Here is a 15,269-nt window from a genome sequence, read left to right on the forward strand (position 1 = left end):
CTTTTTGGTCTATGTAAGTATATGATCATGCATTGCTTAACGATGGGGACATGTTCTGAGAACTACGTCTTCAGGCAATTTCATCATTGTGGGAGCATCATAGAGTATACTTACAAACCTAGACAGTATAGCCTGCTACACACCTAGGCTATATGGTACTAATCTTATGGGACCACCACAGTGTATGCAGTCCATCACTTATTGAAATGTCATTATGTGGCGCAAGACTATAAAAGAAAGTATTAAAAATGCAGACAAAAATATACAAAGAGTGTATGTATGTATATATGTAGAATTATGTATGCCTATCATAGTGTTATATATAATATTGCACTTAATACAGAAAGAAAAACTAAAAATTTGCTACAAGTAGGGAAATGATTGCACATTTTTGATACATTTACAAAATCCCAAATGTAAAATTAGATAACGTAGTTATTTGTTTAGGAAATATCTCTAAATGGAAACTCTACTAGTTATGAGTTCTAAATGTTCATCTATTAAAAATTACTTAAAATTCTGACTTTATTCTTCAATAGAAACAAACCAAAAGGAAAAAAAAAGTCAGAGGCTGGACCAGTGGCATAGTAGTTAAGTTTGCATGCTCTGCTTTGGTGGCCTGGGGTTTGCAGTTCAGATCCCAGGCACAGACCTACACACCGCTCATCAAGCCATACTGCGGCAGTGTCCCACATATAAAATAAAGGAAGATTGGCACAGATATTAGCTCAGGGATAATCTTCCTCAAGCAAAAAGAGGAAGATTGGCAACAGATGTTAGTTCAGGGCTAATCTTCCTCACCAAAAAAAAAAAAAAAAAAAAAGGCAAAGGCAAAGGCAAAACTCTTGATCTACAGTCTAGTGTCTGAAATACAGAATTTAATGACTGGGCCCATATAACCCCAGACCTGGGCTAACCTGAGTTGCTCTGTTCCAGAGTCTACTGTCTCTCACACTTTTTTGTTTCTTATTGCCCCCCAGACTTGAGGACTCAGTGATGGTGAAGCTTTAAGAATGAATATGTTACCCTGGCAGCAGGGAATTTCTGGTGGCTGCCTCACAAAGATGCTCTTGGAAATGATGTAGACATATATTACAGGCTGCCTGTGCTCACAAAAAAAATTCTTCAACATTTTCCTCACCCATATAATTTGTTTAGTCTGGGAATTAAACAAAATTTATGCTATGGATTGATCAAAGAAGATCTTATTCAAAGGTCAACATATAAAAGAGATTAAAGTAAATAAGTTTGGCTGGTGCAGGTGGAGGGAGGCAGTTCTGGGGCTGCCACAGGGTGCACAGTCTCCGCGGCACTGATTTATTCCATTATTACTGCCTGTTCGCATGATTCTCTGCACTTCATATTATGAGTAATTTGGTAAATTCCCATTCAGTGAATTGCTATAATATCTATACAGAAATAGGGACATCAAAGTGAATCAACAAATCCCAACCACAAAATAAAATGGATAAAGCAATCTATGGTAAAGACAAAACAATTAGAATTGTGTTCATGAGCATCCATTAATTTTCCTTTAAAGGAATTTACTAATCCAGAAATCATCTGGATTATACTAAGCTGTTACAGAAGAAAGAATAGAGAATCCCTAAAAATTGGCAATGGCAACAATAATTTGAAGAATTTGAACTATAGAGACATAACTGACCTACCTAATACATAGATATAAGCACAGAGAAAGAAGCAAAACAAGGAGGCAAAGGGATATATTTCAAGTAAAGGAACAGGACAAAACCCCAGAAAAAGAACAAAATGAAACGTAAATAAACAATCTACCTGACAAAGAGTTCAAGCAAAAAGCCATAAGGATGCTCACTGATCTTGGGAGAAGAATGGATGAACTCAGTGAGAACTTCAACAAAGAACTGGAAAATATAAAAAAGAACCAATCAGAAATGAAGAGTACAATAATGGAAATAAAAAATTCACTAGAAGGACTCAATAGCAGAGTAAATGATACAGAAGAAAGGATCAGTGAGCTGGATGAAAGACTAGAGGAAATCACCCAAGCTGAACAGAAAAAAGAAAAAACAATTAAAAAGAATGAGAACAGTCTAAGGGAACTCTGGGACAATGTCAAGTGCACTAACATTCGTATTATAGGTGTCTCAGAAGGAGAAGAGAGAGACAAAGGGGCAGAGAATCTATCTGAAGAAATAATAAGGCTATCATAAGGAATAAGGAAATCATAAGGCTATCAACTGACTTCTCAGCAGAAACCTCAGAGGCTAGAAGGGAGTAGCACAATATATTTAAAGTGCTGAAAGGAAAAAATGTACAGCCGAGAATACTCTACCTGGGAAAGTTATCATTCACAATGGAAGGAGAGATAAAGAGTTTCCCAGACAAGCAAAACTTAAAGGAATTTATCACTAAGAAACCAGTCTTACAAGAAATGCTAAAGAGACTTGTTTAAGTGGGAAAGAGAAGACCACAAATAGGAATAAGAAAATTAGCAAGAAAAAAAAGTAGTAAAATCACTGGTAAAGGCAAAAAATTCAGTAAAGGTACTAGATCAACCACTTACGAATCTAATATGAAGGTCAAAAGACAAAAGTACTAAAATTACCCATTTCCATGATAAGAGGGTAACAGATACAAACACGCACACAAAAAGAGGTTGGATGTGATATCAAAAACATAAAGTAGGGGAGAAAGGGAGTAAAAGACTAGACAAAGGTATGAAACTAGAAATCAACTACAGGAAGAAAATCAGAAAAGCCACAAATATGTGAAAATTAAATGAAATACGACTGAACAACTATTGGGTCAATGAAGAAGTCAAAGGAAAAATCCAAAAATAACTGGATACAAATGAAAATGAAAATACAACATGCCAAAATTTATGGCATACAGCAAAAGAGATTCTAAGAGGGAAGTTTATAGCAATACAGGCCTACCTCAACAAACAAGAAAAATTTCAAGTAAACAACCCAACAGTGCAGCTAAAGGAAGTGGAAAAAGAAGAACAGAGCACCAAATCAGTAGAAGGAAGGAAATAATAAAAATCAGAGCAGAAATAAATGAAATAGAGACTTAAAAAACAAGAGAAAAAAAGTCAATGAAACCAAGAGCTGGTTCTTTGAAAAGATAACCAAAGTTGACAAACCTTTAGCTAGACTCACCAAGAAGAAAAGAGAGATGCCTCAAATAAATAAAATCAGAAATGAAAGAGGAAAAATTACAATGGATACTTCAGAAATACGAAAAATTATAAGACAATACTACGAAAAGCTATATGGCAACAAATTGGATAATTATAGGAAATGGATAAATTCTTAGAATCATACAACCTTCCAAAACTGAATCAAGAGGAAATAAAGAATTTGAATAGACCAATCACCAGTAAGGAAATCGAAACAGTAATCAAAAACCTCCCAAAAAATAAAAGTCCAGGATCAGACAACTTCCCTGGTGAATTCTACCAAATATTCAAAGAAGACTTAATAACTATTCTTCTCAAACTCTTCCAAAAAAGTGAAGAGGAGGGAAAGCTTCCTAATTCATTCTATGAAGCCACATTACCCTGATATCAACACCAGCCAAGAACAACACAAAAAAAGAAAATTATAGGCCAATATCACTGATGAACATCGATGGAAAAATCCTCCACAAAATACCAGCAAATCAAATACAGCAATACATTAAAAAGATCATACACCTTGATCAAGTGGGATTTATTCCTGGGATGCAGGGATGGTTCAGTATCAGCAAATCAATCAACATGATACATCACATTAACAAAATGAAGACTAAAAATAACATGATCATCTCAATAGATGCAGAGAAAGCATTTGACAAGATACAGTATCCATTTATGATAAAAACTCGGAATAAAATGGGTTTAGATGGAAAGTACCTCAACATAATAAAGGCCATATATAAAAACTCACAGCTAATGTCATTCTCAACGGAGAAAAACTGAAAGCTATCCCTCTAAGAACAGGAACCAGACGGGGATGCCCACTGTCACCTCTCTTATTTAACACAGTATTGGAAGTCCTAGCCAGAGCAGTCAGGCAAGAAAAAGAAATAAAAGGGTCCAAATTGGAAAAGAAGAAGTGAAACTGTCACTATTTGCAGATGACATGATTTTATAAACAGAAAACCCTAAAGAATCCACTAAAAATCTTTTAGAAATAAATGAATACAGTCAAGTTGCAGGATTCAAAATCAACATACAAAAATCAGTCGCGTTTCTATACAATAACAACAAAGTAGCAGAAAGAGAAATTAAGACTACAATCCCATTTACAATTGCAACAAAAAGAATAAAATACCCAGGAATAAACTTAACCAAAGAGGTGAAAGATCTGTACAGTGAAAACTACAAAACATTGTTGAAAGAAATTGAAGAAGACACAAAGAAATGGAAAGATATTCCATGCTCTTGGTTTGGAAGAATTGACATAGTTAAAATGTCCATACTTCCTAAAGCAATCTACAGATTCAATGCAATCTCTATCGAGTCTCCAACAACAGTTTCTACAGAAATAGAAGAAAGAATCCTAAAATTTATATGCAACAACAAAAGACCCCCAATAGCCAAAGGAATCCTGAGAAAAAAGAACAAAACTGGAAGTATCACACTCCCTGACTTCAAAATATACTACAAAGCTATAGTAACCGGAACAGCATGGTGCTGGCAAAGAAACAGACACATACATCAATGGAACAGAATCGAGAGCCCAGAAACAAACCCACACATATATGGAGAGCTAATTTTTGACAAGGGAACCAAGGACGTACAATGGAGAAAGGAGAGTCTCCTCAATAAATCGTGTGGGGAAAACTGGACAGCCACATGCAAAAGAATGAAAGTAGACCATTATCTTATACCATGCACAAAAATCAACTCAAAATGGATCAAAGACATGAATGTAAGACCTGAAATCATGAAACTTCTGGAAGAAAACATAGTCAGTATGCTCTTTGACATAGGTCTTAGCAGCATATTTTCAAGTACCACATCTGACCAGGCAAGGGAAACAATAGAAAAAATAAACAAATGGAACTACATTAAACTAGAAGGCTTCTGCACAGCAAAGGAAACCATGAACAAAATGAAAAGACCAACTAACAATTGGGACGAGATATTTGCAAACCATATATCTGATAAGGGGTTAATATCCACAATATACAAAGAACTCATATATCACAACAACAAAAAACTAACAACTCAATTAAAAAATGGGCAAAAGATCTGAACAGACATTTCTCCCAAAAAGATATACAGATGGCCAACAGGCACATGAAAAGATGTTCAACATCATTAACTACCAGGGAAATTCAAATCAAAACTACAATGAGATATCATCTCATGCTCATCGGAATGGCAATAACTAACAAGACAGGAAAAAACAAGTGTTGGATGTGGAGAAAAGGGAACCCTCGTACACTGCTGGTGGGAGTGCAAACTGGTGCAGCCACCATGGAAAACAGTATGGCCATTCCTCAAAAACTTAAGAATAGAACTACCATACGTTCCAGCTATTCCACTGCTGGCTATTTATCCAAAGAACATGAAAACATGAATGTGTAAAGATACATGCACCCCTATGTTCATTGCAGCATTATTCACAATAGCCAAGACTTGGAAGCAACCTAGGTGCCCATCAAGGGACAATGGATAAAGAAGATGTGGTATATATACACAGTGGAATACTATTTAACCATAAGAATCTATGAAATCTGGTCATTTGTGACAACATGGATGGACCTAGAGGGTATTATGCTAAGGAAATAGGTCAGAGTGAGAAAGTCAAATACTGTATGATCTCACTCCTAAGTAGAAGATAAAAACAACGACAAACAAACACATAGAGACAGAGATTGGAGTGGTGGTTACCAGAGGGGAAGGGGGGAGGGAGGAGGACGAAAGGGGTGATTAGGCACATGTGTGTGGTGATGGATGGTAATTAGTCTTTGAGTGGTGAACATGGTGTAATCTACACAGAAATTGAAATATAATGATGTACACCTGAAATTTATATGATGTTATGAACCAATGTTACTGCAATGAAAAAAAAAACAAAAAAAGAGTATGAACTATTGGTTCAAAAAAATAAAAAAAAACCTAGCACATAAAATGTTCATTAAATACCCAGAATAGTCAGGAATATCAATATTTTTCAAGTGACATGTCTTAGGACACCACGAAGATTAAAAGTAGATAATTTCCTTACTTTCTTATTTTTGTTACATGACTCCAACTCTTTAGATATGTGATACTCAAAATACTCAAATACTTGGTCCACATTTTAATTTTTCCATTTAGGAATCTGGTACATGGTAGACAGCTCAAAACTTTACTCAAGAAGGACCTTTGTGTAAACTTTGTATATCTGCTATGGAACATTCGTGTGGAATCCCTGATTAAACATCTCAAATGACTTCAACTGTCTTTAAGAACTGAGTAGAGAGGCCATCAAATGCCAGGGGTTGAATTAATTATCAAAGAATCAAAGTAGAGAAGTAGGAAAAAATGGGAACGTATTGAATATGCCATTAGAACTTTGGAACAACTAGGTTTGAAATGAACAAAGTGAGAACTCTGTGAAAATGGCTTCCTGGTTATTATTACTGCTCAGGGCTATGAATTATATTCTTGGTTGCTGTGATGTGGCATGCTGTTGGCTTGCCATTTTACATTGCCCAGAAATAACTGGAAGTTGTTATTTCTCTTGGATGAAAATATGAGCTGGATTCGAGAAGTAACATCTGCACATGGAAAAACTAAATTTTTCTCATTGTAATGATGATAACATACAAAAGTACTATTCATATGACCAAATCTTAGGTTGCCTAGATGATTTTTAAAAATTGGTTCTTGTCCTAAGGAAATCTGTTCAATTCTAACTTTTTCCTTATTCATGTGTGTTCCATTTTCCCCAGTTTCTTTTCATTTCAAAAATTCTGCTCCAGACATCTAATTAACCAAGTTATTATAAACTAAACACAAACAAGATAGAAAAACAATTTTGCCAACTCAAAAAATTATTTAAATACCATGTGGTCACAGAGTAGTAAGGATCAGTATATCTGGGTACAAATTATATTTATTCTTGGCAAAATGAAACTCCTCAAAGTGAGATTCAAAGTGAAAAGCTTACATGAGGAGGTCATTGTGGAGATCAAATAACGTATCCCAAATAAGACTGTCACGAATTAACATGTAAATGAATTGGAAACAGATGTCAGTATCTTTAAACACAAGAAACGAGAGAATTTTGAATTTATTTTAAATATAAAAGCAAATGGCTATGAAAAATATTTCGATTTTTCAAAGCCCAAGGCTAGTGAATTACGTACTTACTTCAAAATCCAGAATATGTGACTGGAATCCTCTATGCTTTAGAATCATAGAATTCTAAGAAATATCTCATTACAATAATCACAGAATGATTTCCTTTTTAGAAATATTTTTTTCCAGCTCTTTGGTGGCTCAGTTTTTCTTAAAACAAAGCTATAAAATAAATTTTGCCTGATTTTTCCTTTTCATAAACAATGAGGATTTTAACAGACAAATATTTCTTTAAAATACACATACTTTAATGTTATTCCTTAGCTATGTCAAAGTTAAATGACCACATTTAAAAGCATTACAATCAAAGGCATTTTTCTAAGACTATTACATTTTGTTTGCATTTATCAATGGTAAGCTGTACTAATCCATGTTTTCTTGATATTTCAGAAGAGGCTGACTAAACTTTGTTTAAAAATTTGATCTATGTCATTTTTTCCTTTACTATGCTGACAATTTTCTTTACTTATCATATGTGGCATTGTGAAAAACTGTTTAAATTCTAGTCAAATTTATACATTACTTTGCATTTTTTCCCCAAAGACTTCAGTAAAAAGAAATATTTGCAGTTTCTCTTTGTAAAAAAGACAATGCTTTTTCCCTCTATTTTATTTTAACTATGGGACAGCATTAGGGAAAATTACCAGTTTTGTAAAAAATTCATCTGACAAACATTTAAGCAAAAATATAGTATATAATTTCCTGATAAAACAAAATAGAAATATTACTAGAATTTTGCATATCAATTGGGTTTTATATGATACTTTAAAATGATGTGGTGCCTATTTAATATGTCACAAGCAAAATGACTTTAGCTTAATGACCGTATGTACAAGATACGTGATTGCACTTTGATGTAAAACCTGGTTTACCCTGAAACTATTACGGGGAACCCCTGATGGTTTTTCTTTTCTTTCTTGGATCAGTTTTAATTTTATTGATATGCTGTGCATTGGGACAAATGTGAATGACGTTTTATGGTTCCATAGCAGAATCAATTTTCACTGAATACCCATGAAACATAGCTAATTTATTGCAAAGGAGATACTGCAGAATTCTCCACTAGGAAATACACTCTGACCAAGCAATTCCTGTCAATGTGCCTGAAGCGTCTTATGTGTAACAAAGATGTTCTCATGTTCATCAGATCTCTTCACTAGACAACTGATGGAAGCGTCAGAACCTGGATAAGCGCTTCTTTATGGGGGGCTTGTAAAGTCTTTTGAGAATTGGATGAAGATATTGACACTCTTCTCATGTGTAAATGCTGACGGGCATACGTAATGTAAAATACAATCTCAGGAGGTTCAGTCACCCTCCTAAATTCCCCCACGGATTCTAGGTTGAATTCCTCTTCTAACCTTGTGTAGCTAATTCATCACAGATTAACGTCATACTCCCAATCAGACTGCCCCTGACATCTTTAATAAATAACTCTCTATCAAAACAATGTTTATGGGCTTTATAATTTTTATTTTTAAGCAGCCTTACATGGAAGTCCTTCTTTTACAGAAGTAACAATTAACAAGTCGGTTATTGGTTATAAAAGGTGCCCATTAACCTCTGTTCTTCTCACTTTATGAGCTTTTCTCTTTTGAAACCCTTTCTCAGATCTTCCCAAACTTCAGATCTCCTACCCCAGATACAGACACCACCTAGGTCCATCCCTAGGAACAGACGCCACCACACAGTCTATACCCAGGAACAGTGAATAAATCTGCATTGGTGGTTTCCGTGTTTATCCTGAGTAATAGTCTTATATAAAATTAATAAATATATCATTAAAATTTATGCTGAATAATAATTATATGACTATATGAGAACTTCATAATTACTAATTTGGTTTCATCAAAAATTTAACCATATAGTTAAGAATTATTCAACACAGGCTTTTGGAAAATAACATCAGGGGATGGATATATACATATATAGACACATGCACACAAATATATGTATATATAATCTGGTGTATATGTATATATGTACACACACACATATACGCATGTAAACACATATAGAAAATCTGCGGTAGATGGATGATTTAGAAAGTGATGTTAGAACGATATAACCTGTGCCGCTCTCGGATGAGTCACTGCTGTTCCTTGTTGTTCAATGAAGGTGTTCTTGTGCCCTTGGAGAATTCAGACATTAATGACATTTCGTTTCTGATATAGTAACATCTCAAGCCAATTTATATTGGTTTTGAAGACAGGAAGTTAGGATGTGGATCTCCGTAGGAGGCAGTGTGTAGGACTGTGGAAGATCCGGGTGCCCTCCGGGACCCATCTCTTACTAGAGACCATAGGCAACTCACATTAGCCATTGGAAGTCCCAGTTTTCTCGTCTGTGAACGCTAGGTAATAACACCATCTACCTCAAGGCTAATGTGAGGATTTGATGAACTATGCCTTACAGGTCCATAATATAGTCTCTGCCGCATAGTGTGCACTCCATAAATGCTTGTTGTTTATTTTTTTTTTTAATTTTTGATGTTATTATTACATGGGCAGAAAATACTTTTCTCCATCATTACAACCCCGGTAAAACTTTGGAATCTTTCCTAAAGTTCACATTCCTGTAATCTCTGCTTTTACCATGTTTACATATAGATTCATAAAAATATTTTGAATGGCAAGTTATACTTCTTACATACAGAGTAGCCAAAAGACAGATGGAAAATTTCAAGAACAATGTAAATTACACCATTTCTCATTGGGTGAAAAAAGGGAAAATAAGATTCTGTTTTTAAGTGACAAACTTTAATAACATTTGTTAAAAATAACAATGTCCAAACTCATATACAGTGTCATCACCTCCTTTTCCTCTGACCTCAAAACATTTATGCTTTTTAAGGAGGATGTCGCTATTGATGAGTGAATGTCAGACCGGAAAGTTAGTATTTGATTCTGTGATGCCAGAGGGGAGAAAAATAATAGAGTGCATGTGAGTGCCTCACTGAGTTGACTATAGCATAAACAATTATGTTTGGGGAGTCACATGGAGCGATTTTTTTCTTCAACAATAGGTTAGACTGATCGTGCAATTTTTGGAATTGTCAGTAAAAGCAGTTCAAATATCTGGTTGACTGTGGCATTGAAGTCTTGTCTTTTCTTTTTGATGAGGAAGATTGGCCCTGAGCTAACACCTGTTGCTAATCTTCCTTTTTTTTGCTTGAGCAAGACTTGCTGAGCTAACATCTATGCCAATCTTCCTCTATTTTGTATGTGGGATGCCATCTCAGCACGGCTTGCTGAGTGGTGCATAAGTCCGTGCTCAGGATCCGAACCTGTGAACCCTGGGCCGCCGAGTGGAGTGTGTGAACTTAACCACTACACCACTGGGATGGCCCCATGGAGTCTTTTCTTTTTTAAAGTCATGTAGAAATGATCATGAACTTGTAGTCAGGACATACTGTTGAAGCTTTATTTTGGTCACTGTCTAGCAAACTTTAGGCAGGATTTAACCTGAACCATTCTTAAAAGGAGTTGGTGGTCCCTGGCTGGGCGGCATTCTGCCTGCCCTCAGCTCCCACCCCTCCAGGAGCTGCTGTTTCCCTCCTCATCCATGTCATTGCTATTTTGGTGGAATAATGAAAAGATCAGGGGTGTATCTAATCTGTGAAATTAGAGCTACTGTTGCCATCTTGAGCTGGAATAAGATACAGCTGTCTTTTTTTCACTCTGTAGCAATCACAATAATGAAGGTTAATAATTTCTGCTGTTTTTGATGTCTTCAATAAAAGGATTATTTTGTAATTCTAGTATTCAGTACATTCTGATATGAATGCCAATATATTCCGACATTCCTTTAGATAGTTTAGGACACACTCAGAGCTGGTCTGTCTAGCTGTGGTTGGAACATGCCCAGACCATTGAGGGTCTCATCACTGTTATTAGAATTTCTTTATCACAGGGCTACTAAAGGAGTTTCTGGGGGTGGGGAGGGGCATTTAGACTAAATTAAAAACATATCCTTGCATTGCTTTTAACAACGCTCTCGGTTATTCTGCACAGCAGAATGCTAGACCCTCCCAGCTCCTCCAGTTACTTATTTTACAAATAAAACTTGCTGTTTTCCTGGTCTAGCGCTTGGTCTCTTTCTTCGTAAATGTATGATTAATAGTGATTTAATGAACACCTCCACTTATCAGTATCTTTAGGAAAAACAACAATGACAAAGCCTCCGAGGTTTTAGTGCCCAGCTGTCAAATCTTTCATGTAACTGTCGTATATTAATTAATGCGGGAACAGCTAGGGCACTGAATACCATGGCGGGAGGAAGGTCTGTGTATCACTCTGCAGTGAATCTCAGCACTTCGTATAAAATGACGTAACCACTCATGGGTTGTTTGCAGAACCGTCTGGTATGAAAGGCATTGGGAGATTGCCTCAAATGTACGAAACAAAGAATTTAGGAGAGAAATGGAGGAGCTTTTTGACATGAAGCACTAGACCTCTTTTCTTCTCATGTGTTTTTTGGTAGTGGATATCCTACGCTGTAACTTTTTCATTTTTGTGTGAAATACATCTCAGAAATCTATTTTAATCCTCAATTTTCAGCGTGATATATACATAGCATTCATGAAAAATCTGAAGATTACTCATTGGTCCCATTCTAATAATAAATATAAAAGAAGAAATCTTATTGAAAAATAGGCACTTAGAAACCCAGAGACCTTACACACAAAACGAAAGCCAAATATTTGTGGTAGTTAGTCACCATTATAAATAGACTTCACAGCAGCAAATCAAACGTAACATTAAATAATTCTGAAATGAAAGTAAGCAGTCTGTAAAAATGTGACATTATGGAGCGGAAGGTTAGTTCAATTTAGGTGGATGCTAGAAGTAGGTGTTCTTATAATTTAACATTTCTATTTAATGTGAAAATGGAAATTTTAGTTCATGATGAAAAGAACAGCAGGGTAGGATAATAGAGTTTTTGTCTTTTCCCAAAGTAGCCAGACTGCAATGACACATCTTCTAGTCCCTAAGCTCCAAATCGAGGGGAAAAGTATCTGTTTAATCTCTCATAAAATAGGTAAAATTCTTCTTTCTAATATTCTAACCCAAAAACAACTAAAAACGTAAAACTGATTCATGGCCCAAGAATTATTTTCAAACTGTAGTTAAAAGGAAGCATTCAAAAGGATAACACCACCAATAACAACCAAAAATGTACACACGCAAATTCAAACAACACTTCCTCCCAAAACAAAGGCTGGTTTTCAAGCTACTTTTATTATAGGCCATTTACTTTAAGATATTTCCTGAAAGTTAGTTGCCTTTGACAGTGGAGTGTTTTTGTCCGGGTACTTTTTTCTCATGGCTGGCTGGAGAATTTTATTAAATTATAGTTCAGTAGCTGGACAGAGTTGCATGTCCAATTGTCTAACCCTACCTGTGATATCGCTCAAGATGTGTTAAGCAGTTTTTGATTGTCTTGAAGAGGAATATTGTGTTTGGAGGCTGTCAATTTCATAATGATTCTCATTAATCACTAATGAGTCTCGGCATCACTACGAGGCTGTGGTTTTGTGCTCAGGTAACAAGTCACACTTCAACAGCTAGACACATATTCATATCCAATTTTATTCAAATTTGACAACTTTTCAGTAAATAGCTGATTTGTGGTGCATGAAACAATGTTTCTGTTTAATAATTGATTTTAAGTATTTCTTAATTTTGCTTTGGGGTGAATAGTGTGGTCAATTGATATGGCAAAACATGAAAAAATTGATAAAGTACCCATCACAAACTACGCTGAGAGTTAAAGTCCTAGAAAAACTGATGGTTTTGTTTTTGATTCTAAAACTTTACTGAAGACAGCTACCATAAAATATATGTACATATCTCAACAGAAATATGTTGACCATATTTATAAACATGGGAGTATTGAAGAAAGTCTAAGAAACTGAACACAGAGTTGTATGACTTGTTACGAATTATAAGGTGGCCACACACTAAAATATGTATGTTACAAGGAAGAAATAGTGGATCCCAAGGGCAATTATTCTGAAGTAAAAGATGAACATGAAATGAATATCACAGTGAAAAGAACTGCTCTTCAGCATAATGGCAGGTACCTTAAAAAGTGAATTTAGGCATAAATACCTTTAAAAAGGGAATTCACCTTCCTTTCTGCTTCCTTCTTATTTGTCAGCCCCACCTCTGTCCCAAGTGTTCAAAAGGCCAATGTTCCAATGGTTCCCAAACCTTCAACTTAAATCTGTTGAGAGGCTTTTATCCTTTTCCTTAATAAGAAATGTAGTAAAATGGGATCACCGGGTTTCATATTTTAATTTTGTGTTTCAACCTTCTTTATGCATTATGAAAAAGAAGAGCACCATTTCATTGCAGTCTGTGCATTATTTCTGGCCCTTTTCAGTTTACCCCCAAATAGCATTGTGTAGATGTCATTGGTTCCTTCTATTGCCAACATATACAGCACCACCACATAGCAGGTCATTGCGTTTCACTGTTTCTGTGCTTACCTTCTTGTGCTAGACTGCGAGCTGTTTAAAGACAGAGAATATGTTTTATTGCTCTCTGAGACTTTTTCATCCAGCCTAATGCATGCCATATAGTATATGTTCAATAAATATTTATTCCATAAAAAAGAATGCTCTAGATGTTCCTGAAATTGAATATATCTACTACGTTTTAAATTCGGAGTATTCCCTTTTGAGTCTCATTTCAGGCTTGTCTTTTATTTTCAAGGCAGGCAAACAAGCAATCCAAACTTGTTTCTCTGTGTTAAGCTAACATGGGCATTTAAAAAAATAATACGGCACTATGATTTTCACTAAACTAGGAAAGGTTATTTTGGAGCGGCTGGGACTTCAGATATTTGAAGTAGTAATTACTTCCTCCATAAATGTTACCTTTTAGAGTCAAATACTGCTTTCCTGCTGCAGTTCAACTTTTTACTTAAAGGAAAATGGCTTTTATTTACAATTCACCACGCTATAGTATTATATCCGGTAATTCTTTTTTATTTGCTTTGGTAGCATCATACAATCACTGAAGCATCATCATCATAATGACAGTAGCTTACATTTGTTCAATATTTATTTTGTGGCAAGCATTTCACTAAGCACTTTACATGTGCTATGTCATTTTAGACCCACATAAAATTTGTGGTGTGTGTGATTTTTATATATCTGTATCTCCATTTCTCTATCTATCGATTGGCTGGTCGATTGAAGCTTTGAGAGGCAATTTTCTAACCAGTAAGCTGTGTGGTCAGGACAATAACGCAGGGAGAGCTATCTTCAGATTTTGCATTCTTGGTTCTTTAAAGGTCTGTGTATCTAGTAACAAAATTGAATACCGTATTTTGCATAATTCTGGATCCACGACCTGTTTTAGTGAAGTACTTGTGTTATCATTTATAAAACAAACAGCGTATGTTGGGTTGTACTTAATTAAATACTATGAAGTCACTGCAACTAAAATTCTCAGCGTATTTCTTCTGTATTGAATGGATGTGATATCAACACTTACCTGATGATCATCCACATTTTGTCTTGAGACTGACTGTTATTATCATTTGTGACTTACCATAGACTTGGGTTTGGTTCCAGAATTGGCCACTGCTGTGGAAGATGGCAGGTCAGTGGACTCAGTGTTAGAAGACAGATTTATCTGAGTCTGATTTACTGAAATGGTATCTGCTCCGCTCTCAGATCCTGACTCCAGATCCTATTAAAAGAAAAGGAATTGACGTGAAAGGTGTGTACATGCTCTCTACATGCCTTTTCTCCCTGCCACCAACACTTTCCACCTCCTCCTTCTCCCAACACACATTGACCCACTAGAGAGTTAGGGGCAACTGACATTGACATGTCACCCATCGTCCTGCATTATTTTGTAATAACAATTATACTCTTCAGAGGGTTTGGTTTTAGAAGGCAAATACTGGAGAATGAAGTAATATACTACCTTGG

At 35.5% G+C, this 15,269-nt stretch overlaps 1 protein-coding gene across 5 annotated transcripts in view; it reads right to left on the minus strand.

The window, feature by feature from the left end:
* Positions 1-15,269, minus strand: part of DLC1 (DLC1 Rho GTPase activating protein) — a 479,693-nt gene that overhangs the window by 270,766 nt on the left and 193,658 nt on the right. For all 5 annotated transcript variants that reach the window (XM_070253247.1, XM_070253246.1, XM_070253245.1 and 2 more), the window contains exon 4: positions 14,884-15,024. In XM_070253247.1, coding sequence (XP_070109348.1) covers positions 14,884-15,024 — 141 coding nt within the window. The remainder of the gene's footprint in view (positions 1-14,883; positions 15,025-15,269) is intronic.

The sequence above is a fragment of the Equus caballus genome, chromosome 27, assembly GCF_041296265.1.
Source record: "Equus caballus isolate H_3958 breed thoroughbred chromosome 27, TB-T2T, whole genome shotgun sequence".
Classification (NCBI taxonomy): Eukaryota; Metazoa; Chordata; class Mammalia; order Perissodactyla; family Equidae; genus Equus; species Equus caballus.